General features: G+C 36.4%; 2 protein-coding genes across 2 annotated transcripts; one reads left to right on the forward strand and one right to left on the reverse strand.

Moving 5' to 3' along the window:
- Positions 1 to 399: 399 nt before the first annotated feature.
- Positions 400 to 7,049, reverse strand: LOC110445458 (serine/arginine-rich splicing factor 7-like). Its single transcript, XM_021490110.1, has 5 exons — positions 6,942 to 7,049; positions 5,722 to 5,924; positions 4,153 to 4,374; positions 1,266 to 1,382; positions 400 to 773 (listed from the first exon to the last, which is right to left on the reverse strand). Exons 2-5 carry the CDS (start codon positions 5,922 to 5,924, stop codon positions 710 to 712), a joined length of 606 nt encoding a protein of 201 aa, XP_021345785.1. The 5' UTR covers positions 6,942 to 7,049; the 3' UTR covers positions 400 to 709.
- Positions 7,050 to 7,254: 205 nt separating this feature from the next.
- On the forward strand, positions 7,255 to 26,801 carry LOC110445460 (serine/arginine-rich splicing factor 7-like). Its single transcript, XM_021490111.1, has 5 exons — positions 7,255 to 7,333; positions 9,332 to 9,620; positions 10,029 to 10,196; positions 19,475 to 19,660; positions 21,309 to 26,801. The coding sequence occupies exons 2-5, from the start codon at positions 9,346 to 9,348 to the stop codon at positions 21,748 to 21,750; spliced, it is 1,071 nt and encodes a 356-aa protein (XP_021345786.1). The 5' UTR covers positions 7,255 to 7,333; positions 9,332 to 9,345; the 3' UTR covers positions 21,751 to 26,801.
- Positions 26,802 to 26,920: the final 119 nt, after the last annotated feature.

Genomic DNA, 26,920 nt, shown 5'->3' on the forward strand with positions numbered 1-26,920 from the left:
ATTTTTTTTTAACTTTTTTTTATTATTTTAGAATATAAACTTCTCAAAATGTGTAGGCAAGCTTTGTTTCGCTGTGTCTGGCCTGTACTGAAGGTAAATTTTTCCTGGATTGAACAACAAAATACAGCAATTGTTTGTTCTATTTATTTACACACATGGATAACATCAATCGGTGACGTCATTGCATCAATATAATGTTCCCCTAAATCTGATCCTTCTGTTCTAGCACAAACTTGCATTTGATGCCCCAATGTAGGGTGCCAGAATGAATCACTTGGAATGAGATGAAAACGAGTATGTACAGACTATAACTGGTCTGCGGACACCGAGTCATGATGGTCAAAATAAAAATTGTCTACCATAGAAATTGTTACTAAAATAAACGAGCAAACACTAGACTTGTATTAAGACAATATTATTCATAAGATAAGGAAACTAAACAATGCAACATACAGCATCTAAAACTCAAGAAAAAACCCAACTGTTTTTGATATTTATAGTAAGAAATGATGGGAACAAATGTGAAAATGAATTGCCATAGTTAAAATGAGGACAGTAGTATGACATCTGGAGAACTGCCTGATAAGCTATGTAACTCTACACGAGAACCGGTACTGGTATCCTGTGGAAAGCCGAGTCCATGTAAATTACACCAGTACATATTTTCTGTGTAAATTGGCAGCTTTGTAAGTTCTGGTCAGTCTCCGGATCAATCATGGGAACGACTTCTTGATCTATGGGGGGTCCTGGACCTTCGGATTGGGCTCCTTGTTCTGTGAATGAAAAACACAACCGTGATTTATTAAATAAATACAAGTACGAAGACAACAATATTATGATTGTACAGTTTAGCCAGGAACACTGCAGGTGCATCACTGATGTAATCATCCCATCAGCTTAATTCCTTTTCAATGTAGACATGGATCTGTGAACTAGGATAATGGTTTTGTATTGACCAAAATGAAACGGAATCACAACTGATGTACTAGTAATAAATATAAACTCCATAATAACACTAGGATCATGTACATGTGTGGGCATGCTCTTCAGACTAACATCCAAGCAATGCAAGAACAGCAGAACATTAAATATTTTAACTTTATATTTACTCAACCTATATACCATCAGGCCACCTGATTATCGAACATAAGGTGGACCATAATCTTGAGCCAATAGCTCAAACTTCCCTTTGTACATGATCCTATGACAATGTTCCCTGTTTTACGACTCCTGGTTGTAACAGATTAAACGAGAGCGGTGTGTACCTGCTTCTAGTCATGCTGCGCTTCTTGTACTTTGGTGAACGGCTGCGTGATGGGCTCCTCGTGTAACTCCTACTCCGCTTACCCCTTGGACTCCTTGATCTCGACCGTGACCTTGACCTATACAAATCAACAACTGTCTCATTACTCTGATCAATATGTAGGAATTCACTCGATATTAGTCATGATCATGCTTTGACATGACAAAATCTTAAAACATCTTCCTTTGTAAAGGAAACAACTTAAACATCTAACAACCATCACTGGAAAGCTAGAAAATATTTGAAAATTACCTGGGTAGTACACACGGCATCTAGTTTCGGGAAAAGATAGAAAGGAATTCACATTTATTATCAAAATGTGAGTGTGTAATTGTAATTCTGTCACAAAATAACTTACAGATTCAATTGAACAGATAGGCAAAAATTATTAAGAGAAATTACATACAAAAATATTTCAAATAAACTACTTTTTTTCTCAAATTAAATTAAGGTTCAACATTTCACCTAACCAGGTAGCCTTGCTTAAACGTTATTTTAATATATATAGCGTACAAATCATATACCTACCTAATTATAAGACAATTTGTTTGAACAAAGTATAGAATATCATTCTGTTATCAGTTCTGTAAAAGAACCTTTTCTTGTCTTTTTATTTGATAAACACCAATTTTGTAAAGGATTTACCTTCAATGATTTATAAATATGAATGTAAAATCAGAATTTAATTTTCATTTCTTGCTAGCAGGGTAAAATAATGAGTTTAGTAAGAAAAATATCTTTACTGTATTTAAGTACATAGTAACTCCTATTTTCACTTTTACATATTGCTTTTCATTGAAACCATTTTAGAGTGCAAAATGTATTCAGCAGGGATTTGGGTGTTATGTTTGAGATGGTGTGAGATTGATTATCGGTAGTAGATGAAGGGAGATCTAAAAGGGATGATCAAGAGGTACTAGTCCTCCCTTATACACAGAGAGAAGTGACACCACCAGCATGGTGATTTTATCACCGAACAAGTGGAAGACCTGAGAAACAGCGGCCAAACTCACTCTGGGACGAAAGATTTCAGTGTGAGGTGCTCTCAAACTCTGGGATGAAAGATTTCATTGTGGGACGCAATCTTGATCTCTGGGATGAAAGAGTTCATTGTGTGATGAACTCTAGATCTCAATCTCTGGGACGAAATATTTCATTTTGTGACAATCTCAATCTCGCTGCTAAGCTGGGAAGAAGAATCTATCATTTTGGATGTGTTGGTCGAGAATTCTAATTTCAATATCTGACGCAGCGTTGGCCGACTCTCTTTCTCACAGTAGAAGAAGGGAGAATATCAATCGAAATCGTGCCGAAATATCTGATGACGGAAATCGTGACGCAATATCTGATGACGGCCGAGTCGGATGGTTGTTGGTCATCAACATGAATGTGTTTGGCTAGTAGATCTATCTGAGTTAGGGGTGCAGCACAGAGGTGATGCAATCTATGTTGTACCCAGTTGCAATCTAGAGCTCTGCGTGTGTTGATCATAGAAGTGGATATGGTCTGCAAAGCATGTACAGGGATCAAATCAGTTTGGTTTGAAATCAAGTCATGCATAACACACGCATGAACATATACATAACATTTGCAGAAATGAAACTTCTTGTTTGAAAAGAAAAAAACCCCAATTTATTGAATTGTTTCAATAAAATGTCTTTTGCTAAATAAAAAAGCCTCTATTCAAACGATAATTTTTGTTTTAGAATACTTTTTTTAATTGATAGAGATATATTGTTAAAACCTATTTCATGACCTTGAGATCAAAAGTCAGAAAAAATGTAGCTGACATAATAGGAATTTCTTTTATCAAATGTTTACTGACTGGAAAAGCGAGAGAAATATTTAATCAGTACAGTTAGGGTTAAGCGCATTGCTGATCAGTATATGGAAACATGGATCAAGTATACAGGCAGTCACACAACAAATTAGCAAAGAACCAGTTTTAATAAATCCGACTGTGATTTTCTTAGTCATGTTTGATTTTACTAGTATTGTATATTCAAGTAAACATGTTTTATAAGACAAAAAAAAAACCCAGGAGAAACCAATTCTAAAATTTCAAGACAATACTAGAAAGCTTCCAGAACATTTCAAATCCATACCAGTCATGATCAGGAAAGTACATGAAAACAAAAACTGTTATAAGAGAACAGCTTGCCTATTTGAAGAATATAGGAAAAAATAGTATAATGGTTATACCTGTTTAACAACAATTTGATCCTTCAGGAATTTGTTCAAAAGTCCACAATTCTAGTAGAAATATAGATTAAATAGTTGTTTTGAATATTGTCACCTAGAGATTTTGGCAAAAAAGCAAGGGAAAAAAGGAGCAGATTTTTAGTGATAATTACGAGGTTTTGCAGACAAAATCTATTGAAGTGCAAAACAAATATAAAAACTGCACTGCATCAATATTTGGCCCATAGCTATAGAATTTGAAAGAAAAAAAGTTGGAGTTTATTTTTTGACTTAACTGCATCATTTTATTGGACCCAAGGGAACATCCATGCCAAAAATCAGCATTTCATTTCAAATACTGAGGGTCAAATTGATGAATTTAAATATAAATCTCCACCAGCTATTGCCCCATTCTTCAAATAGGCGAGCTAATATATGTTTGAATTGTCAAAACAGTATGCTTGTTTTTCATTCACTTAAACCATAAATCAACATTGCTGATCTATATTAAAAGTTTAATATTGATTATAATGTTATGTTTTAATCCATAAACAGGCTGTGTTACTAGAGAAGAAGAATCAGAATACATTAACTGTTTTATTATCAATGACAAGCTAAAAATAATTGCAATACAGTCACTATTAAGACCAGTTTGTCGATAGACCTACCTTGATCGCCTGGATGATCGTCTGGAGGAACTCGGCCGTCTGCTACCGTTCACCTTGGGACAGTCATAGGCATAATGGCCTCGGTCCCCACATTCGTAGCATTTGTCTTCGGGGTGGAATGGGCGGCGGCTCCGTGGTGGACCTCTAGATGCTCGAAGCCAAGGTTTTGGACGTACTTTCCCAGTAGAATGTTCTACACGAACCCGACTTCCACAGATATTCCTACAAACACAACAAAAAATGTTATTGTAATGTCTCCTGAAGAACAAAGTTCCAGTAACACTATCATAAGGAGACTCCAGATTCTACTGCCCTTAATAAAGCAGTGGTGAACAGGTCGGAATGGTTTAACTGGACTGATTTTTCCAGATTTAATGCTTGTCAAAGATAAATTTATATCAGATACCTAAAGGTAAAGTCCACCAATATGGAATCACATTGATCCTATAATTTTAACACAACATTCTAGATTAACTGCAGCAATCTAAATCAATTTCATCCCATGAAAACTTAAGCATGATTTCAAAATAATTTTCAGGGGTGGGGAAAACTACTTGGGTACTTGTCTGCCAGGCAAAGGGCCATCCGCCATGCATACACTCATCCAGATTGCAATATCACTTTTTTTTAGATATTATCACTGAATTTTGGAATGTTTTTATATAATCATCTTGAACTGCAGAAATCAGATCCAGTTGCATCAAAATAGGAAACGTAATATTATATGGCTTCTGCTAGTGCCAGTCTGTAAACGTAATAACCCGTCGACATCCTTGTTTGATGACTCTGCACAATGTTTTTTTACTTGGCAGATTCGCTCTCTAAGAAAAGGATGTTTCGGTACTCAGAATTTTTTTTGTACACAAGAAAAATGCTGAAAAATGCTGTAAAATCACAAAATATGAAATCATTGATGAATTGAAACACAAGTCCAACAGCAGAAATGTTTGTCAATGTATTAAAACAACTTTTGGGAAGTACCGAAAGAGATTGGTATCAAAGTAACTAGTACTGAAATGTCTATACCACTTCACTGATAAGCAGCCAGTTGGAACTCATTTAATACACTGCATAACGATTTTGCCTTGCTATGTCATAAATAACCACAAATTTTAAAACAGTACAGACTTTCATATGAAGTCTCCTGAAATAATTCATTCCATGGTTTTCTTTTATGACCTTCTAAAAATATAAGCATCTGCAAAAATGTTCGTTTTGTGCCATTTTCATTTTAATCTCACTCCAGTATCATGTCAGATCTTGGATGCTTTAGTATTTTTTCATGTTTAGGCTTGTGTGCAGCTGAAAACGAAAGAGGTAAATTCCTGGAAAGGTGTTTGATTTCTATTCTTGGAAATGAAAATGACAAATGATCAGTTAAAAATCACATTTTATAAGTGCCTATTTACTTTATCATTTTTCCACACCCATATGACGAACAAGAAGCAATGTAAACTTCACTCGCCAAACAGTGAAAACCACTTGTCTGGACTAGCTTACAAGTGGTTTTGCCCGCCCCTGACTTTCGGTTTTTCCTACCTAACATGGTTCAACACAATGTATACGTACGTGCCGTCCATCCCTCGCACTGCATCATCTGCATCCCTGGGGTCTTCAAACTCAATAAAGGCAAAGCCAGCAGGGTTCCTAGCTACCCAAACATTCCTCAATGGTCCATAGTAACTGAAGGCTCTCTCAAGCTCCTTCTCAGATGCATCTCTAGAGATGTCTCCTACGTAAACTTTTGAGTCAACGCTGGTGGGTCGTGACATCTGGAAAAGTAGAAGATTGCAGCATATGACATTCGAGAGTATTCATGATCGCTAATAGCTACATAACAAATTCTCAGATCCCTGTTCTTTTATGCATAAAATCATAAATCAAATGAACATGCAACTTACGTTTTGACAATTCATTAGTACATGTTTCTTGACTTTAATTTAAATGAATGTCGCTTAAAAGTATTAATCACATCCTGGTCTGGAAGACTCAAAAAATTTCAAACCCAAATGAAAAAGTTATAATGTAGTCTTATCAATATGCATATGGAGCAGAAGAAATGTTATGGCGGTAAGTTTATATAAGTATTATCACAGATTTAGATTAGTACTAGTCCGTAGCCACTAGTGTTATGACATCAATTGAATCAAACATTTTTCTTTTGTTAATTGCCCCACTTTCACATCATGTATTCTTTTGATATAGAGCAAATGCCCCTATTATCATCAATGCATGAAATATCACTGTGTATACAAAACTGGTTCCCCTTCACCCAAGCCAAGGCCCGAATTGGCAAGGGTGCTTTATACCAAATTGGACAAACTCATGTCATTCCTACAGAAGAAGAGGGATTTTGGAGAATTTTAATGGGCCGCCCATTTCGTAATTTAACTCATTCACCCCCTGAAGACACATTTGAACTCTTCTAAGCCAATGGTTCGAATAGTTCATTATGAAATCTCAGGGGTGAATGAGTTAACTACGTTTAAGAGTATTTCAATCAATACCGGATAGGAGAAGACTTACAATAGGCTAAGCCTGTTGTCTTATCCAATTGTGCAATGTTTTGCCCAATAAAATTTGTTGAAATAAAAAAGGAGTATTTCAGATTTTTTGTTGGGGGGCTGGGGAGCGAAGTAGAAAACAAACATTGTTAGGAATCCTCTGAACTGGCACGCCACCGATTTTCATACATATTGATACTATGCTGTGAAATATTAATTAGTACATGTTTCTTTTTTCAAAGGAACGTCGAATAACAGCATAAATCAAATGAACAAGCAACTTACGTTCTGATGATCTAGAAATATGGCCGCATGTATTCTAAATAAATTGTCGTTCCCAGGATCCTCGTGATTACAAAGCCTTTACACGACCTTTTCATCAAGGCAGGGAGCGAGGATAGCAAGCCTCGTTTTCAAAAAAATGCGGTCACTGTTATTGTTTTTTTTATTAAAACAAATGTTGGGGGATTATTTTTCACCAAGTGAGACATATTCATAACATTTCTGTTCAAATTGTAATATTTTCAAGTATTCTTTGTAAATATATTTTAATGTAACAAGTCTCGTTGTTTCGGTATCTGGTCAACGTCCGACTAACGTTTATTTCAGAACGTGTCACTTCAGCATAGATTAAAGCGTTGCAAGTGATATCGATTTTCCACAACGAGAGGTGGCAGGTAACATTTGTAAAACTCCTCTATCTGTTCAATTATTAGTACATAGCACCTTTATGCGTTAAGTTGCAACCTTTAATTACCATGTTAGCGCCATACAACAATCTATGCAATAGGAAATATGACTCCCTATTTCCTTACAGATCGCATACAAGTCTTGTGAAGCCTACCACATTTCTCGGTACAATGCGTGGTGGCTGATAATCTTGCGCACCTAAGAAATAGGCCTAACGTTCTATTTGGAAAATTAATACGGAAGGATTTTTAAAAAAAAAACCTTAACCAGATGAAAGAGAAACTTTTACTCTGTCCAGTGGCGGATCCAGAGGTTCTTTTTGGGCTTCAGGAAACCCCCACCCTGATAATTTTCTTTAAAAATTATGTATTTTCACAATTTTCCTCAATTTTCCTCCACATGGGACCCCCCTGGAAATTTGACCCCCCCCCCCCCCAAAATAGATAGCTAAATTTTTCGTTGTAATATTACGATTTCGATTAAAAAGCGTTCTAAATTGCCAACAAAAATGTACTTGCCCTGTGTCCTGGCTAATTTTAAAACAAATTGATGTGGCGGAGATAGTCAGCACTACAGGATCTGCACGTTAATATAGAATTGGTGTGCACTTATGTTAATATTTTCTTGTATTTTTGGATTATGTAACATTAAAAAAAAGATACCGAACATGAGCAAGGGCACTATCGTAACAGGGGATAGAGAAATGCAGCAGCCAGACCAGGGTTCAAACTTAAGACCCTCTGAACTCTAGATGGACGCTCTACCAAATGAGCTATCTGAACGCCAACAATCGACCTCATCCAGTTCCGCTACATATGCATTCCCCCCTCCTTTTTCAAGTCTTCGCCCCAAAGACAACACTATTTACAACTCAGATTCAGATATCCCCTTGCTATTAGCATTCAGCCAGTGCTTGAAACAAGGGTTGGCAAGCTTGCCAATTTTTCAACAGGAGAAAGAGAAATGCTTGCCCAGGGTTCGAATCTGGGACCCTTGGAGGGAAATCTTAAGACGGATGCCCTACCAGTTGATCAGGTCGCTGACGATCGACCCAGTCCAGTTTGGCTACACTAGAACTACTAATAATATGGCCATCAGATATCTATGTACAAGATTAGTTACTGTGTGCAAGGTTAATTTTAATATCCCCCCGCTTTCACCGAAACGGGGGATATTAATTCAGATTTGTCTGTCTGTCACACTTTGTTTCCGTGCAATATAACTACAACAAATATTATCCGATTTTCTTCAAACTTGGTCACAGGGTTAAATGCCTTAAGGGCTCGGCCAAGTACGGTGACCACTTTCAGCAGACCCCATTTGGTGGAGTTATGACTCTTTGAATAACAAAAAATGTAATTATCTGCAGCGCCTCGTCTCCGTGCAATAACTACAACAAATGTTAACCGATTTTCTTCAAACTTGGTCACAGGCTTAAATGCCTTAAGTGCTCAGGCAAGTTCGGTGACCACTTTCAGCAGACCCCATTTGTTAGAGTTATGGCCCCTTGAATAACCAAAAACTTAATTATCTGCTTGGTTTTGTTTCTGTGCAATAACTACAACAAATGTTAACCGATTTTCTTCAAACTTAGTTCGATTTTGATGAAAATTGGTTGGTATATAGGGATATTAGGGGACTGCGAACATAACCGCATTACACAGATCATAACGGATTTGATCATTCAGTCGAGGTGAATTTTCACGTAAAAACTTTCCTGATGACTATAATAGAGTTACATTTTCATTACTTAATATTTAATAACTAGACATGTTGTCCTTCATAATATAGGCTGGTGAAATTGGTTCATATTATTATTAATCACATTTACTTAGGGGAGTCTTGGTTCCTGGGAACTCCCAGTGCTTTACACTATAAAACTGACCACCTGGCAAATAAGGAGCTCTTTAATGGTCAAAAGTCGTCTGCTTTCTTGTGTATTTAAATTTCATACTTTACAGCGAAGTCATGTGGGTTTTTTTCAGAGTTTGCATCCACCATGGGAAGGTCAAGATCCCGCAGCAGAAGTTACGGCCGTGGCCGAAGGAGCAGGAGTAATAGTTATGACAGTCGCAGCCCGTCTCCTGAGGACGGCTTCCGTGTCCATGTATCAGACCTGGGCATTGAGCCGTCCAAACGGGAAATAGAACGAAGTTTTGATAAGTTCGGTCCTATCATGGAGGTATGGGTGGCCAGAAATCCTCCCTGTTTTGCATTTATAGTTTACAGGTACAAGGAGGATGCAGAAAGAGCCATACGGGAAATGGACGGCAAGTAAGTTGCATTCAATGGTCTTTAGCTTACCCTAATACTAGAATAAGCCCTGCTTTAAAAAGTTTTTTTTTTTTAACGAAGATAAAAAAAACTACGGAGTAGAACATTACCATTGAGAATATGGAGAAGAAAAACTATTGTAAAATGGCATAATTTGAAATATTTTTGAACATTTAAGGAAGATCTAGAAATTAAATTCAAGGGATATGTTTTTATAAATAAAATAGGAAAACGAAAGACTAGCGCTGGCTTGATATAATACTCAATAACTTCCTTAACCTGAAAAAAGTTTAGACTGCATTATTTTAATAAGAAAAACATACTTTAGCCTCCATCATTTTAATAAGAAAAACATATATATACAATTTGGTTTGTTTAAAAGTTTTCTGGGTATTTACATTATTGTAGAACAATGTCTGGAGGACGGGTACGCTGTTCGTTTGCACGTCCGCGAACCCGTGGCAGACGAAGCCGTGGCTTTGACCCAAATTTGAGGTGTTACACATGCGGAGAGAAGGGCCACTTCTCACGAGATTGTATAGAAATATGGAGACAACGGCGACGTAACAACAGCAGGTAAAAAAACGCATGCAGACACACTTGCCTAACTCGGGGTGTGTCTGACATGACAAACATTTTAAGCAGGTATCGAAGTATAGTGAAGGATGTTAACCCGTTCATCACTGTAGACCATAATGGACTCATCCTGATCAATGCATGGTAGAGTCTACTAAAGTTACATAGGGGTGAAAGGGTTGAACAGAATCAGCCAAACCTATAGATATTGATACAACTCGTCTTCTTTGTTCGTATTTAACCGTTCCATACAACTCTCTTCAGGGATTAGAATTCACAGGACTGACACACAAGGTGTTTAATTCCTGTGAAAGCCTCGAGAAAGAATCGCAGTTAATTGAATTCACTGATAGCCAGCTGTCGAAAATAAAACTCATTGAATACTTTTTGTATAGATGCTTTGCGGCATTTATACATGGGTTAAAGTTTGAAAAATAGACATCAATTGCTATTTTCCTGTAGCATGATACTCTCAGGTTTCTGCATATGTACTAACAATATTAACATTTGTGTTCCCTGTCCTTCTGTATCCTTCCAGGTTCTATACAATAGGTCTAAAATGGTTATGGATGTCTTTTCACAAAACCTTGTCAATGTGCGTGCCATCATAATACATTTAAGTCAATGATTAACAAATTTTTGGTACTTAAAAAATCTTGAATGAGATTTTGAACACTTGAGCTATTATTTTTGGTTGATGGATTTTCAGCAATATGTATATGTGCCTTGTTTATCCTGCAATAAGACCGTTCCTGGTAATAAGCCCATCCATATTTTTTCCAGTTCAGTATTAATGTCAACAAACGCTTTTTATGGTCCATAAGGCATCAACTCATTCACCCCTGAAATTTCATTATAAGCCATTCCAATGTTTGAATTGGAAGGGTTCAAATGTGTCTTCAGGGGTGAAAAAGTTAATAATACCCCCCCCCCCCCCCCCTCGCCCCAAATTAAGTTGGAGAATATGTGTTGGTGTTGGTCCCCTTGGTTTATATTATTGCAGCTGGGTAAATACGGTATATTAAGAATGCTGTGAATTTTCGCTGAAAGCCATCTCATCAACAGTGTAATGCATAACTTCCAAAGCCGACATCTAGTTTTGCATAAAGATGTGTATCAAAACGCAACAGCTTTATCCACACCATCAGGTGAGATACAAACTCCAGTTGTAGAAAACTAAATGTTAGAAATCTGATGGCGAATCACATATATGTATTTACTTCCACGTGTAATGATCTCCTATGTTTACAGTGATCTAGTTGGTCTAATCAGCTATGCAAAATTCCCAGATAAGCTGTGTTTGCTTAAATTTTACTTTTTGAAAAGCGCATAGAAATTATTAATTCAATGTATAGACACCCCACATAGGAAATATCTAGACTATACTCTTGTGTTAGTCTGATCACTTATCATCTTTAAATTGGTGCCTTGAGAGACATGATAGCTAGATAGGAGAAATTTCTTCTGTTTTGACTTTACTATTTTTCTCAAAGTCTGCTGTTTCCCTCCTGGGACGTGTTGTCTTATGCTGGTCACTTTCCTCTTATCTGGGTGGTGTCCATCTGAGGACTGCCCTTTGAAATATGCTTTTATGACACATCCCTAATAGGTGTCTTTAAGACACCTGACCCTTCACTGGCAGTGATGATGCGACTGCTAGTCTTTCTGTTGAGGAAAGATGCCACAGATATTGACATCATTTTCTACATACCTTGAATATAAGGGCATGGAGTAGAGCATCTGTCTGTCAGTGTTTGTCCTTCAGTCTGTCTGTCCACACTTTGGTTTCCGCAATATAAGCTTGCTTGAATATTATTCGATTTTGATGAATCTTGCTTTAAGCATGTATAGTATTCCGTCTTTGCGTATTGCAGAGTTATCTTCTCTTGGGAGCAGGTATTGATTGTTACGTCACTTGTTTGTGAGAGAAACGTCATCAATTTTTGAGAAAACGACGTAGTTTTCTCACACAGACCAATGCCGTAACAATCAATACCTGCTCCCAAGAGAAAATAACTCTGCAATACGCAAAGACGGAATATACAAAGACTTAAGTTAAGTTTGAATATGAGCGAAACTCTGTGCCAATTTTCATATCATACCAAGACAAAGGCCTAGTTGGAAATTGAACAAAATGTATGCATGGAATATTAATTGGAAGGGTGTGTATTGTTCTGCCCCTGTGATACTGTTGTTTTTGTTTTATCTTATACATATGATATACCAGCACTGGTACAATCTTTTACAGGAATTCATTCTGACACCAACATATGGGAAAAAAATAAGAACAGCTGAAGATTTGTGGTAAAAATATTGAAATTTTTCACATTTGTAACAAATCGTGTACATTTTTTTGTACAAAATTGAACAGAAGGAATAGAATACAGAATGTACTCTTACTATCAAAATCTTATCTGGGACACTGGAACACATTTACTAACAGTTCCTGACAACAATTCTCCCACACACTCTATCATGGAGTTTGGTACATACTTATAGTACTCATATAGATTCTAGATCACATGCTGTAAACAAAGCTTCAAGACATCTTTTTTAAATACGGAGAATTCACTCTTTATTTGCCAGTTGAATTACGTTTTTGGTTGCATATATACTTGCAAACCATTTGAAACTTTCTTTGGGGAGATACCGCATGCTCAAAATTAAAACTTTAGCAAAATGTGTGTATATACCCCCCCACCCACCCCACCCCCCAAGGAAAAAAATATGCTTGCACATGGCATCTTTTGAGCTGTTCTTTCAGATGTGGTTATTAGGTATTTAAAATTCTAGAATTTAGGAATTTACTGGCTGAAAATGTTCAATTAATATAAGGGTCCAGAATTGGAAGTCTTCCCCCAAAATATGGAATGTTGGCAGATATATGTGGTTGTTTGCAGGTGTTAGGCTAAAGACAACAATTGATCGCCTGTAGTCAGACAGCTTGTGTACCAGGAGAGAAGCTTTTTATCAATTAACAGTACCACAGTCACTGTGTAATCAATTATAACTGACAAGTCGTCTTGCCTTGTGAACATTAATTTGTTACAGTGAATGTCAGGTGGAGTTGATTGATCGATGACCTTAGTCCTTTTCTTTCACAGCATCTCAACGATGTACAACGGGGATATACTGCAATGTTTTTGTTCAATATGTTAAGAAATCTGGTTTCAAGTTTTATACACGGATGTTGCTGCTGCAAGATGTCAATAACACAATGGGCTAGAAACTCTCCATGTGTGTGTTGTTCAGATGTAATGGTTCCTTATATATAATTACAGTATATGATAAACAGCGCCTCACTTATGTTTTCTGGAGTATGTCATCACGAAATCGAAAGCGACATTTTGTGGATGAAGTAGCTGCAAGTTTGATCTTTTGATGTGCATCAACAAAAATCATGCAGCAGCATAAGAGTAAAATTGGTCGTCTTTTGGGGTTGTGTGTTGCCCCTCTGTTCTCTTCAAAGGACAGCTAGTATCAGCCTGGTGGTCATTTTTTTTACCTGAAACAAATCAAAATGCTTTATACCATGTGCCTTAGATTTTGTCATGACATATTGCCACATATCCCAAGATTGCAGTGAGGGTAACCATTAGCATTTTAAGGATGAGTGTACATGTATGTGTCTTTGACATCATCTGCATGCGATTCATTCCCTGGCATGTTAAGCTAGTTTTAATTTTGTTCATTTTCACGTGTATCTGTGTGAATCAGAATAATGCTTATATGTAGCGATCAGGTTAGATAACAGTCTGGTTATGCCTTGATCATGATGAGCCATCAATTTCATTTGACCCTTGACCCTGGGTGGTCATGACGGAATGCATCGCATCGTCTGGGATGACAATGTGGAAGGAATTTACTAACTAGTTTTGACACGATTGTTTTGTTTAGTCACTATTCGTTTAATTAATCCTATTATTAAGGCCAAATAAAAAAGTTGTTTGTTTCCAGTTACCCTATACATATATCTACCTACCCTAATTGTTGTGCCTACCCTAAAATAAAAGTTGGCAGTTTTTAAAGGAAACACTGTTCAAGTCAGATTTTTCCCCTGTATAAATATTATAAAAAAAAAAAAAAAAAAAATTATTACCTACCTACCTACCCTTATATTTCAGATAAGTAACAGGAAACAAACAATTTTTTTTGGCCTCGTAGCACTAATTTGGAGCTGTCGTTGTACTGCACATATTCATACCTAGGTAGAAGTGACACATTTGGATTACCTCCCTTACTTCTATGTTATCAGCTTTTTCTTTTTAAGCTGTAGCATCTTCTAACGAGTGGAATCTGTTAGTTCAAAGCAATAATTGAGATCTAGCAAAAGTGTTACCATTTCAAGCTGACACATGTTCGTGCTCAAATGTATTTCATAGTCCCTATTGCACTTTAACCCTTTCAACACTGTAGACCGTAAATTATATAGGATTTTTAATGAACTGTTTCTATGGATTAAATATTTTTTTCCGGAATGTTCTTTGAAAAATCCTAAATGTTATGTTTTTGTCCTAACATATTTTTTTCTGAATTTTTTCTTTTTCCAAACTTTTTCATATAAACATGTTGGTAGGTTGTGATTAATTTTCCTTGGCAGTGAACCATATCATAGAGTCTTTGAAGAGGGTATTTAATCAGATCAGGGATGTAAAACTGATTTCTGAAATAAATGCCCAAGACAAATATGCCTCAGAAATCCACTTCCTAGATAATGTTTTTAATGTAAACTGCTTTTTCCAAGGGCAACTTGGCAAGTGTGTCCAAATTTTGTACTTTTGAAGACCTTTGACATGGTTGTTCTAGGCATTACGCAAGTGGAGTTTTACATCCCTGTAGATAGTCTCCCTTTGTTGTACTGCTGTGAACTAATAATGTAGATGTAGTCTGTGTTATGTATCACTATAACAACACTTTTAGTTTTGTATCTGAGAGGTCATGCTATAAAATTGTATAGCATATATTCATATTGTCAGTCGAACCTGTTGATTCTGATATATTGTCGATGTCGATAAAAAAAGTCTAACATTAAATACCCAGAACTATTACGAAAGTAGTTCTCAAATAGTATCCACTAGATTATTAAAGATTAAAAGTGTTTGCAGACTGTCACACATATACATGTAGGTTCAGGTGAAGCAATGCAAGCTTGGATTAATTTCTGGTAGATATAGTGAATTTGAGACCACACAACCATTAGCCATCACATTCACGTCTGTAGCATCAAAAAAAAGCTATTTGAGAGAGGAAAATGAGGCCACTCGTTTGAGAAAGAATGCTAATTTTTAGCTAAACTGGCCCAAAGGGCTAAGTAAGCTGATGTGGTGACGCTTCGTCTGTTCGTCGCTCCATCTGCCGTCAAGTTTTTTTGAACTAGCCAAGAACAGCTGAAATGGATTCGACTGAATTTGGCAGATCATCCTTGGGTCAAGGGAATTAAAATGTAAATGAATGTCCCCCCTTTTCTACTTCTTATTTAATTTTTATTTTATTTTTAAAAAGTGAAAAGATGTATACATACAGATGGTCATCTCTTGAGTCCTGACCAAGTGTATGGTTATTTTTTGGACAAAATCACTATCAAAGATTATGGCCAAGAAATTCTTGACTTCTTTTCAACTTTCATGAGGCCAATGGTAGCCAAACTTGATCAAAGTTATTCTCTCCTGGTCCTGAACAAAATGTCCTCTAATTAGCTGAGACAGGATTTACTGATTAATTATCAATCCACCAGGTCAATTTTGACCAAATGTTCAAAACATTCCTGTCATTCCCCTTACCAAGTACATGTATTGTAATTTTGATTTTTTGGCTCAATCAGAAATATGACCTGTCCACCATGATCACGAGTAAACAAAATTGTTTAACTTCTTGTTTAGTTCAGATAAAAGAAACAGGCCTTATTTATTTACCCCTTGTTTACCTGCTCTTGAATGTTTACCTATGGTAATATAAGCGGGCATAGATTATCACATATAAAGTTTCGCCAAACAGCTGAAGCTTTGTTTGAAGGTCAGATGTGTGTGATCATGGCTTGATGTACATCAATTAGCTGAACTAAATATTGCAGACGTACATGCTTTTACATTTACCTAAATTCACATCTGTTTGGTAGTAAAATGAAAGTCATGTTTGTTGTACAGCCTGATACAATTGCATTTTTAAGAAAATTGCTGAATTCGCATGCTCCCATCTGTTATCGTGTGCATGATACTATGGTTTTGAGAGCGAAGTACAAGTGTGAAATACCATATATGGCACACTACGACCCTTTCCATGCAAAGTGTGTGATAGCTGTTCATTTCTGTGAATTTAGTAACAGCACATGATAACATGTTAAATACAGAAGCCAATGGCTCTCGATCAGTTCATTTAAATAAATATGAGCTACACAGTCATATATATGTTATAAGTTATCATCGATAAGCCACGTCCAGTAATAAGCCCACCCCCCGTTACTTGGAGAAGTGCTTTATACTTGCTTTTTAAGCCCTGAAATTGCTGATCCATCTTGATGTTTCCAAACAAAACTTGGATTCTCTAGATTCAATCAAATTCAAACTTCATACAGAGCTTCCTTATCAAAGCACCTGCTCGAAACTGCTTTTCAGTTCAAAAGGTCAAATGTAAAACAGAAAAATCTATTTCTGCGAAATAGCCTTGAGTTCCCTCCCTTGAGACATTTTATCTCATTCTCCAACTGGGACTTCCACCCAGAAAACTTGTTGGTATTGCTATTCAGGTAAAAATCTGTAAAGTTAACTGCTACTAGCTATATAGTATAGTTTCAGCCCAATATGTTTTTGTTCCTTTGATTCAGTTGAACTCGAACCCTTTCACCCCTATGTAACTTTAGTAGACTCTATCATGCATTGCTATGGATGAGTCCATTGTGGTCTACAGTGGTGAAAGGGTTAAGCTTCAAAATGCACTTCCTCGTTACTAGAGTTTAGACATGTCGGGCATGTATCCACCTATAATGTCCAACAAAAAACTGGAAGCCAGGGGATACACTATTGAATATCAATACCTTCTTGTAAACATATTTTATGAATGTGTGATGAATGCAGATCCACGGATATGTTTAATAATTACATATGTAGTTTTTTTTCCCCTTTTATTTTGAACATAACTGTTGTTTTAACTTTTTTCCCGTTTGTTTGCACTTTATCTGAACAGAAATGTTCGCTTCAGTCTGTTGTGTATGGATTGAAATTATTTATACATAAGAAGACAATTAAAAACCGATTCCTGTACAAAACAGATTTATTTCAGTGTTCTACTCATGAATACAAATTTCAATACCAGACTTACAGACTAGTGCGCATGCATGCTCATGGATTTTGCGTCCTTTCCATAGATCTCTGCGTCTTTTCCATAGATCTCAACAATTACTTTGGACTGAAATGATGAAGTAATATTTTCAAATTTAATGTATTATTGTATGGTAATTGTACCTAGTATACAATACAAAGTACAGTGTAACTTAACTCATTCACCCCTGAAGACACATTTGAACTATTCTAGTTCAAAGGGTGGAATAGTCCATATTGAAATTTCAGGGGTGAATGTTTTAAAGTCTTTTTTTACCAGGTATACACAATAGTGAAGCGTTTTTAAAGAAGTGGTAAACCAACGTCTATTCCTGCACCATAAATAAACCAACGGAGGTGCCTTTAAACTAATTTTGCACAGTGAACATAAGTTCTCTTAAGGAGCTTGTATGGAGAAACATTTATTTCCATTTTATGGATTGCGTTGTAGTGTATTTACGATTAGACCAAGTATCTTGTATAAAACAAATACACCTACCTTGTGTTCAGTAGACAGACCTACATTTTAATATATAGACCATCTTATACTGCTTGTGTAGACATATTACCTATGTTTGTTTTGTATTAAACAACGGGAAGCCATCTTCCTGACTAATTTAAACGCTTTTCACACAGTCATGGTAAATTGAATGAGATCGAGTGCTCACAAGGTGTGATGAGGTCGTATGGTGAAGGATAAAAATTGAATAATGAACCCTGGGTTGTGATTGGTTGTCTCCGTATTGGTGGAGCCCTGTGATTGGTTGTATGGTGGAGCCCTGTGATTGGTTGCCTGATGGTGGGGGAACCAAAAGGCTGTTATGTAAAGATATAGATACATGTGGTAGTGCTTGACTAGGGCACTAACAAGTCGTGTTGACAGGTATGTATCAAGGAGTGTCGTCAAACATCACACCTGACAAATTACACCAAAGCCTCTCACTTACCTTAAGTGGCCAGTTTGTCCTATCAGTTAAAGGGTCTGCTTTTTAATCTGTATTATATGTATCATTCTTTATATATTTTTCCATTTTTAAAACATTTCTTCAGAGATAGGACTTCTGTACAGAGTTTGTAACTTTGATCTCGGGTTTTTTTGGAATTACATCACTTATAGATGGAATTGAAATAAATGTTTAATATCATGGTTTTATTTTCAGTCTCCAAAACATTTACCTGTAAATTGCCAGTTTGATAAGTTTCAGAATAATTGGATGAACATTCTTGTTCAAAAGTTTTCTTATTTTGTAGATTTTGTTGATGTCACCGTCCCCTCTATAAGGTTGTGTGTAGCCATTATTTAACTATAAGAGTTCAGCATGATTTTTCTATGTAATCAGAACCCTTCATTTTGTCATCAAGCAGTTTTCAATTTAAAGACTTGTCAAGAGAAATTTCACTTCAATGAAAAGTTATGTATTTATAGAATTTGTGTTTGATTTTGCTTTTTTTTAAATTAAATTCTTTTTTTTTGTTCTTAATCAGACAAATTAGATTCTACCGCAATTTTGTCTGATATCCTTTCAGCACCATTGTTATCACTTGCTTTTGATATGGGATCATTCATGACTTCAGAAATAAATTTGCTTATACCTGTCAAAAAAAATGGTGGAGGCTTTTTAAAAAAAAGTGGGCTTTATATCCAGACGTTTTGATATGTGGTGTACCTGCTATTGTTGAATATCTTTTTGGTTTGTTTTTTGACTACACATTGACTACACATTTTATTTTTTGCCACAGAAGTTATATTACTCAGAGACACACTCAGTATTATTTCAAATTTTCCTTTTTGCAAACTTTTTGTGTTTATACATTTTTCATCATTTCATTTCAAAAATATGTTGCCCTAGTATTGCATAATTGTATATTTTGTAGTTTTTTCCTGACAAGTCACCGGCTATATCTAAGAAACTAAAAACAAATGTCATGTGTTTGGGAATTGACCTGTTTGTACAATATTTTCAGAGAACGCCCTGTTAGACGACGGAGTAAATCAAAGTCGCGATCAAGGTCAAGAGACAGGTCGCGTCGCTCAAGGAAGAGCAGAAGTCATAGTAGACGAAAGAGCAGGAGTGGCAGTCGGCGGAGGTCAAGGAGTAAGCACAGGTCTAGGAGTAGGAGCAAGAAGAGGAGCAAACACAGCAGGAGCAGGTAGGCTTAACAGTAGGGCCAGGGTTGGCTGTAGAGGAAACAGAAACTGGTAAAGCAGGAGGAGGTAGGCTTCACAGTAGGGCAAGGGTTGGCTGTAGAGGAAACAGAAACTGGTAAACCCGGAGGAGGTAGGCTTCACAGTAGGGCCAGGGTTGGCTGTAGAGGAAATAGAAACAGGTAAAGCAGGAGCAGGTAGGCTTAACAGTAGGGCCAGGGTTGGCTCTAGAGGAAACAGAAACAGGTAAACCAGGAGCAGGTAGGCTTAACAGTAGGGCCTGGGTTGGCTGTAGAGGAAACAGAAACTGGTAAAGCAGGAGGAGGTAGGCTTCACAGTAGGGCAAGGGGTGGCAGTAGAGGAAACCAACCGGTAAAGCGGGAGCAGGTAGGCTCAACAGTATGGCAAGGGGTGGCAGTAGAGGAAACAAGCCGGTAAAGCAGGAGCAGGTTGGCTCAACAGTAGGGCAAGGGGTAGCAGTAGAGGAAACAAACGGGTAAAGCAGGAGCAGGTTGGCTCAACAGTAGGGCAAGGGGTCGCAGTAGAGGAAACAAACGGGTAAAGCAGGAGCAGGTAGGCTCAACAGGAGGGCAAGGGGCGGCAGTAGAGGAAACAAACCGGTAAAGCAGGAGGAGGGAGGCTTCACAGTAGGGCAAGGGGTGGCAGTAGAGGAAATAAACCGGTAAAGCAGGAGCAGGTAGGCTCAACAGCAGAGCAAGGGGTGGCAGTAGAGGAAACAAACCGGCAAAGCAGGAGCAGGTAGGCTCAACAGTAGGGCCAGGGGTGGCGGTAGAGGAAACAAACGGGTAAAGCAGGAGAAGGTAGGCTCAACAGTAGGGCCAGGGGTGGCAGTAGAGGAAACCAACCGGTAAAGCAGGAACAGGTAGGCTCAACAGTAGGGCAAGGGGTGGCAGGAGAGGAAACAAACCGGTAAAGCAGGAGCAGGTAGGCTCAACAGTAGGGCAAACGGTGGCAGTAGAGGAATCAAACCGGTAAAGCAGGAGCAGGTAGGCTCAACAGTAGGGCAAGGGGTGGCGGTAGAGGAAACAAACGGGTAAAGCAGGAGAAGGTAGGCTCAACAGTAGGGCAAGGGGTGGCAGTAGAGGAAACAAACCGGTAAAGTGGGAGCAGATAGGCTCAACAGTAGGGCCAGGTGTAGCAGTAGAGGAAACATAAACTGGTAAAGCAGGAGAAGGTAGGCTTAACAGTAGGGCAAGGGGTGGCAGTAGAGGAACTGGCACAGCAGGAAGAGGGATGCATATTTAACAGTTATATATTATATAAGGGCAAGGTCTACCAGAAGTGGATATGGAAACTGGCAAAGTAGGAAAAGGGAGGCTTATTAATAGTTACATGTTAAGGTCTAGCAGTAGAGGAAAGGAAACTATTGTGAGACAGTTAGTTTTCAAACCATGCAATACCACATGGCAGATGAACATGTATGAACCATGCAATACCACATGGCAGATGAACATGTATGATATTGCCTATAAGCCGAGTAGAAAGAAGGGTGTAGACTTAATGGTTACATGGCATAGAACTAGGTTTAGCATTGAGAGAAGAAACTTTCAAAACAGGAACGGTAGCTATAACTTGGAAATTATCATCAATAACTTGTTTTGAGATGTTATAGAAACAAACTTTCTTTTCCAGGTCAAGGTCAAACTCCAAGTCAAAGAGAAGGAAGAGGGATAGAAGTAGGACACCTGAGGATAAACATCGGGACAAAAAGGAGGATAGAGCGAAGGACAAACAACAGAATGATAAACAGGAAGAGGAGCCTGATAAAGCAGACACCACAGAGGGTAACAGGTCTCGATCCCACAGTCCAGAAAATGAAGCAAATGGAAGTCCTGCAAGGGAAAGGTCAAGGTCACACTCCAGAGAGGAAAGGTCACGTTCACGCAATAGAGAGGAAAGGTCAAGGTCACACTCGAGGGAAAGGTCAATATCTCCAGAAGGACGCAATGAAGACAAATCCAGATCAGTCAGCCGTAGTCCTAGAAATTCACGGTCTTTGTCAAAGAGTCCAGAGGTCAAAGGTGAGGATGAAGATAATGCAGATACCATGGAAACTGCTGAGGATGCTGATTAACCCACTCAAAGGGATCTCCATGGATAGGTAACACATGTGCAGGACTAAAGAATCTGATGGATTTTACCAACTTTGATGAGGAAAGGAAGTTTGTTCTGTTTCTGTGTTCTTTTCTGCTTTGACAACTCAAAGCAATCTCGTGTAATTGTAAGATGTGAACAATAATTTGTTTGTCTTTGAAAAAGGACATTTCAGAAGAAAAAAAACCTTTTTAAAACTGTGAAATACATTTTACATACATACTTGTTCTAACTCTACAACATAAGACTTTTGTATTACATTCATGGTTTCCAGGAATAAAATGGAACCACTGATATCAGTGTGCTACCTAATAACTTACTGACTTAAATTTACACATACCAGGTAAATGAAAGTTTGTAGCAACAAAACGGCTTACAAGCGTTAATGGATCCCCAAAAGGCGGTACCTACATTACTCTAAAAAGGAGTTGTAATCTTCTTCCTTAGAACCATAAATACCATTCTGATACCACAATGGGGAAAGTATTATTGTTGATTGTTGTGAAAATGTTACCTTACAGATATTATAATAGACACTATTTTTCAGCATACTCAGAGAAACAGAATTGAAACTCATTCTGTAGATGTTCAGACTGTAACAAATAATCAGAATTTGTTATTGAAACAAAATTCTCTCTTATTGATGAACATGAAAGATATGTTCATAGATACGGGGAAAAAACCAGTCACTACTACGCACAGTAGAGAAATCCTGAGGATGACCACACTGGACGCTGGACACAGTAATGCTATAGCAATTCCAAAGTCCACTTATAAATAGTTAAGCAGGATGTTTTTTATATATAAAAAAAAAACTAGGAATAGTGATTTGTGCTTTCTAAAAGATTGTGAAGTCCTTCTTTAAGAGAACCAGGGATAATTTTGCAACCCTGGTTTTAGAACTTGTACAAATGAAATATGCTGTTCATGTTTATTATAAAAAGTCAGGAAACATCAGATTTCCATGAATAGAGTCCGTTTTCATGGTGTTTTTTGATAACAGGCAGTGTATTTAACGTCATATGTCATCATATAGGTACAGTATCTTATTTCTTATGGCAGTGGTTAGGTACTACAATAGGAATCTGATGTTTTGTCTGTAAATCCAGATAGAAAGATGAAAAAAGATATTTCTTCTTTATTATCTAATATAGATAGAATAAACAGCTTTATTTTTGTTTTTTCTATAAAGTTTATATCAGATTCCTTCGGTACTACATACAAATGAAACATGTATTCAGAATAGTAAAACCTCAAATTCAAATTTTTTCTTGAAAAATAGTACCTATTAATCATGTAACACAAATTTTCAAAGGAAATTCATTTTTTTTATTTTTTTTTGCTGATGTTACAGACAATGGTTCTTTTATTATATAAGTATGCAGTAAAACCTGTTTCAGAAGGACACACTTGTTACAGTTCAAAGTTTTAAAGGAAGTCAAGCGCTTGTCCTATAGTAAAGGAATTGCATGGACACCAAACTTAACAAACTGGGCTAATGTATAAGATCCCCAGGTGTTTGCTTTTCAAATATTTTATTGTGTTTGTATTGCGGTTTAAGTCAATAATGTTCTGGTAGAGTATATTGTCTTTGACAGTATATTGTTCCTTTTATTCTTGATGATATTCTCTGAATGACATAATGCATTTTTGTTTTTTTAAATTGCATATTTTTGAGGTAAAAAATTCTCTCTTTTTTCTTCTTATTAAATACTGTTTAACTCATTTACCCCTGAAGACACGTTTGAACTCTTCCAATTCAGAGGTTGGAATATTTCATTATGAAACTTCAGGGGTGAATGAGTTAAATAGAAGGAAATGGTTGATTACTATTGTGCTGATACATTTGTCTCTATCATTGAAGTTCTGGGAAACAGCTCGCTATTTGTATACTGTTACGTACGTACAGGCTATGTGTCATAGCAGAAATCATGATTTTGCAACACACAGGCAAGTATTTTAAACTCTATTGGTGCAAATTAAATTGAACTTTATCTTGGAGGCAGTACGTGTTGGTCGTTGTTATATGTTGGTGTGTGGTTATGTATGCTTCGTGTCGTTAATGAAGCAGTTTTAATTGTTGGTCGTTAGTCAAATCAATACTGTAACCTGTGGAGACCATTTGTCTGTGCTATAATTTGAAACAAATATTGAGACAATTTTTTCAAATTTCATATTCATATCATATAGCAAATATTTATCAGTGTAAAGAAATCATAGCATCACAAATCATAGCATCACATTTGTTTAAATCTTCTACAAAACATTTGAAATGATGAACCGGATAACATATACATGGTACATAAATCACTTGGGATATTTTTTACCTACATGCTTATCAGAATCATTCAACATAGAGAGATTGTGTAGACTGAATCATTAAAAATTATTTGTTCATGATTTCAATTGCTTATATTCTTCAATCTGTTGATTTCTATCAAAAATGATTATTTTACAAAAATGAAGAGAGTTGAATTACTCAGTCCCTGTAACTAACACTCTTCCTCATTCTGAAACCAAACATGCAGAAATGTTATATTTAGTTCTACATTATCTGTAAATAGTCTTTTCAAATACAAATCGAATGCGTAGAGGGGTGTAATGCTTTACTGGGCTATATCCAGTGACAAAATAAGTCTTGTACTTGTATTTCAATTTCATGTAATTTCAATGTATGTAATGTTAACCATACTATTTTTAGATTTCTTCTATGACATACGTTTCCATAAAAACGCTTCATGATGATTTTCATCGTGATCGTAAGTTTAAGATCTTGCCATCTCATTTCCCAATCTATCAATAAATGTATATAAAGTGTGAGTGTAGATATGAAACTAACATTAGATACCATATTAATAATTATACGACTTTAAACAGATTTTATTTGATGTCTTTGTTGTTGTAATCCTCTTTCGGGTAAACAGGCGAACTGTACATACATCTAGTACAAATGAACTGATATTCTGCTGCATGAAAATTGATTACTGTGTTAACACAGATTTAAAACATGAAAATTAACATTAGAAGGGTTCTACTGTAGAAAACATTATTGACAAACAATCGTTCTCTAAATCAAATCATTTCTCATTACCATTATTGTATTCAGTTTTACAGAATTTGTTGCTGTTTCTTTCAATGTTGATGACAATACCATATTCCAATAAAAGACAAAGACGGAAAAAAATGTGTTCATCTTTTTATTTTTAAAAGAATTCCCCAAAATAGTTGTAAAATATTCATTTGAAATATTAAAATGAGCTTAGTGCATAAACGTGACAACAGTTCAGAGAAAATGGGCTCTTTCAACATATCGTACTCAAAAGCCAGATTTTCAGAAATGAATTTTATTTTCTCCAACTTTGCAATAAAATATTGTCTTTGTTTACAGTCGAAATGTTAAAAAGTCCATATATAGATAATTTCTTTTAAGTTGTAAATGTTTAACATACATATAGACTCTCTGCCATTTCACAATACATATATGTATGTTAAACATTTACAACTTAAAAGAAATTAAGATTAAACAAAAAGGTGGTTCAGAATTAGGATGACCATTTTAAGTGTCTCCCAAAAAACTATGTCTGATCTACTTAAATCATAGAAAAATGGAAAATTATGAAATGTCAACAAATCCAGAATTCGAACTTAAAATTGATAAAAACAAGGCCAAAATATGAACAAAAGAAATGACTCGCACGAAGACCATTTAGAGAGGTCAAAGACAATTAAGATAAGATGTTCCGGAAGGGTAAGCGTCACCTGCTCTTAATAGTAATAAGACGTCTCCAAAGCGAGAACCGGGCTAGTGACGGCGAAACAAGGTATACTGATTAGCATACTAAAAAAATATCGATCTTAAGCTTGCCCATAGTCTTCTGATCAACCTGTATCTATTGAAACGTTGTAGTATTGTCCGTCAGTAGTCGTATCGTGGAAACCACAATATTCAAAGCAAGTTCCTATATACCGAGTCAACCGACATGTAAATCCCGTGGGTTTAGAACAGGAATGTAGCTATCAGGAAAGGGAAAGTTTACGATTGAAAATCGAAATTGTTTCATTTATTATACGGCTAATTTGTTAGGAACATGTACATATTATATGAAGGCACACATATCAACATTTAAGGCATTTCGATATGCATAGTATAGATGGACACATTTAAAGAATTTGTCGTTTTCTACTGGATATAAAAAGGAATTAGAGCTTGCTATTGTGAATAAAACACACTTGACGATACGCGTGTCAGTTGTTTCACTATTAAAATATGAAGCTGTTGGCTTTGCGAAGCAATTCGATAAATTGTCTTTTGAAAAAAAAGGTACATACAAAAACAACTGAAATTTCATGGACGAAAGGATGAATTAGAATCCAACTTATACTCGAGGAAAGCTACACATGGGTTGATTTTCACTGAGTGTTCATTAAGAATGAACACGTGTCAAACCAATGTGAATAGCCCACTATCCAATTTTATTGAATTAAAGTCGTGCGCCATAGTCGCCCAGTATTGGAATGTCTAAATGATAATTCCAAGTTATCTTGGCGTTTCATTGAGTTATATGAGGTCTGATAAAGTAATGAAAATGAAAAAAAGTATTGGCGTCCTCATACAGAACCCCCCAAAAATGGTATCATATGATGCCTCTTAGTTTAAATGATGAATTTGAATGCAGTCAGTCATACAGTCACTTCTTCAAAAGCAAATATGTATACATTATCTTATAACAAATGAAAACAAAATATATTACAGCTTCAACACACGCATAATCGAATAAAAAAGGGAAGAAATTGACATGATTAAACATTGGAGATGAACCAGCTATACGGGAAGTGCACCGGTTCCTGCAACACGTTCAGCTCGATCACCATCAGTTCAACCGATACAGCAAATGTACACCATATAGACAATTCCTTTAAGTAATGAATATTTCTTTAGCAAATGTTTTTATGGTCTTATAACACACATTGCTATTGATGACAAACTTGATAAAGCCCGGTAGGTTTTTATGCAAGTTTGTCAGCAATAAACATGTGTGTTAAAGGACCATAACAATATTTACTAAAATATTCATTATTTATATTTACATTTTGATAGAGAAGTAATGCTTAATTTAGTTATTTCGAACAGTTTTTGAACAGCAAATCAA

Source organism: Mizuhopecten yessoensis, unplaced genomic scaffold (assembly GCF_002113885.1).
Source record: "Mizuhopecten yessoensis strain PY_sf001 unplaced genomic scaffold, ASM211388v2 scaffold2307, whole genome shotgun sequence".
Classification (NCBI taxonomy): Eukaryota; Metazoa; Mollusca; class Bivalvia; order Pectinida; family Pectinidae; genus Mizuhopecten; species Mizuhopecten yessoensis.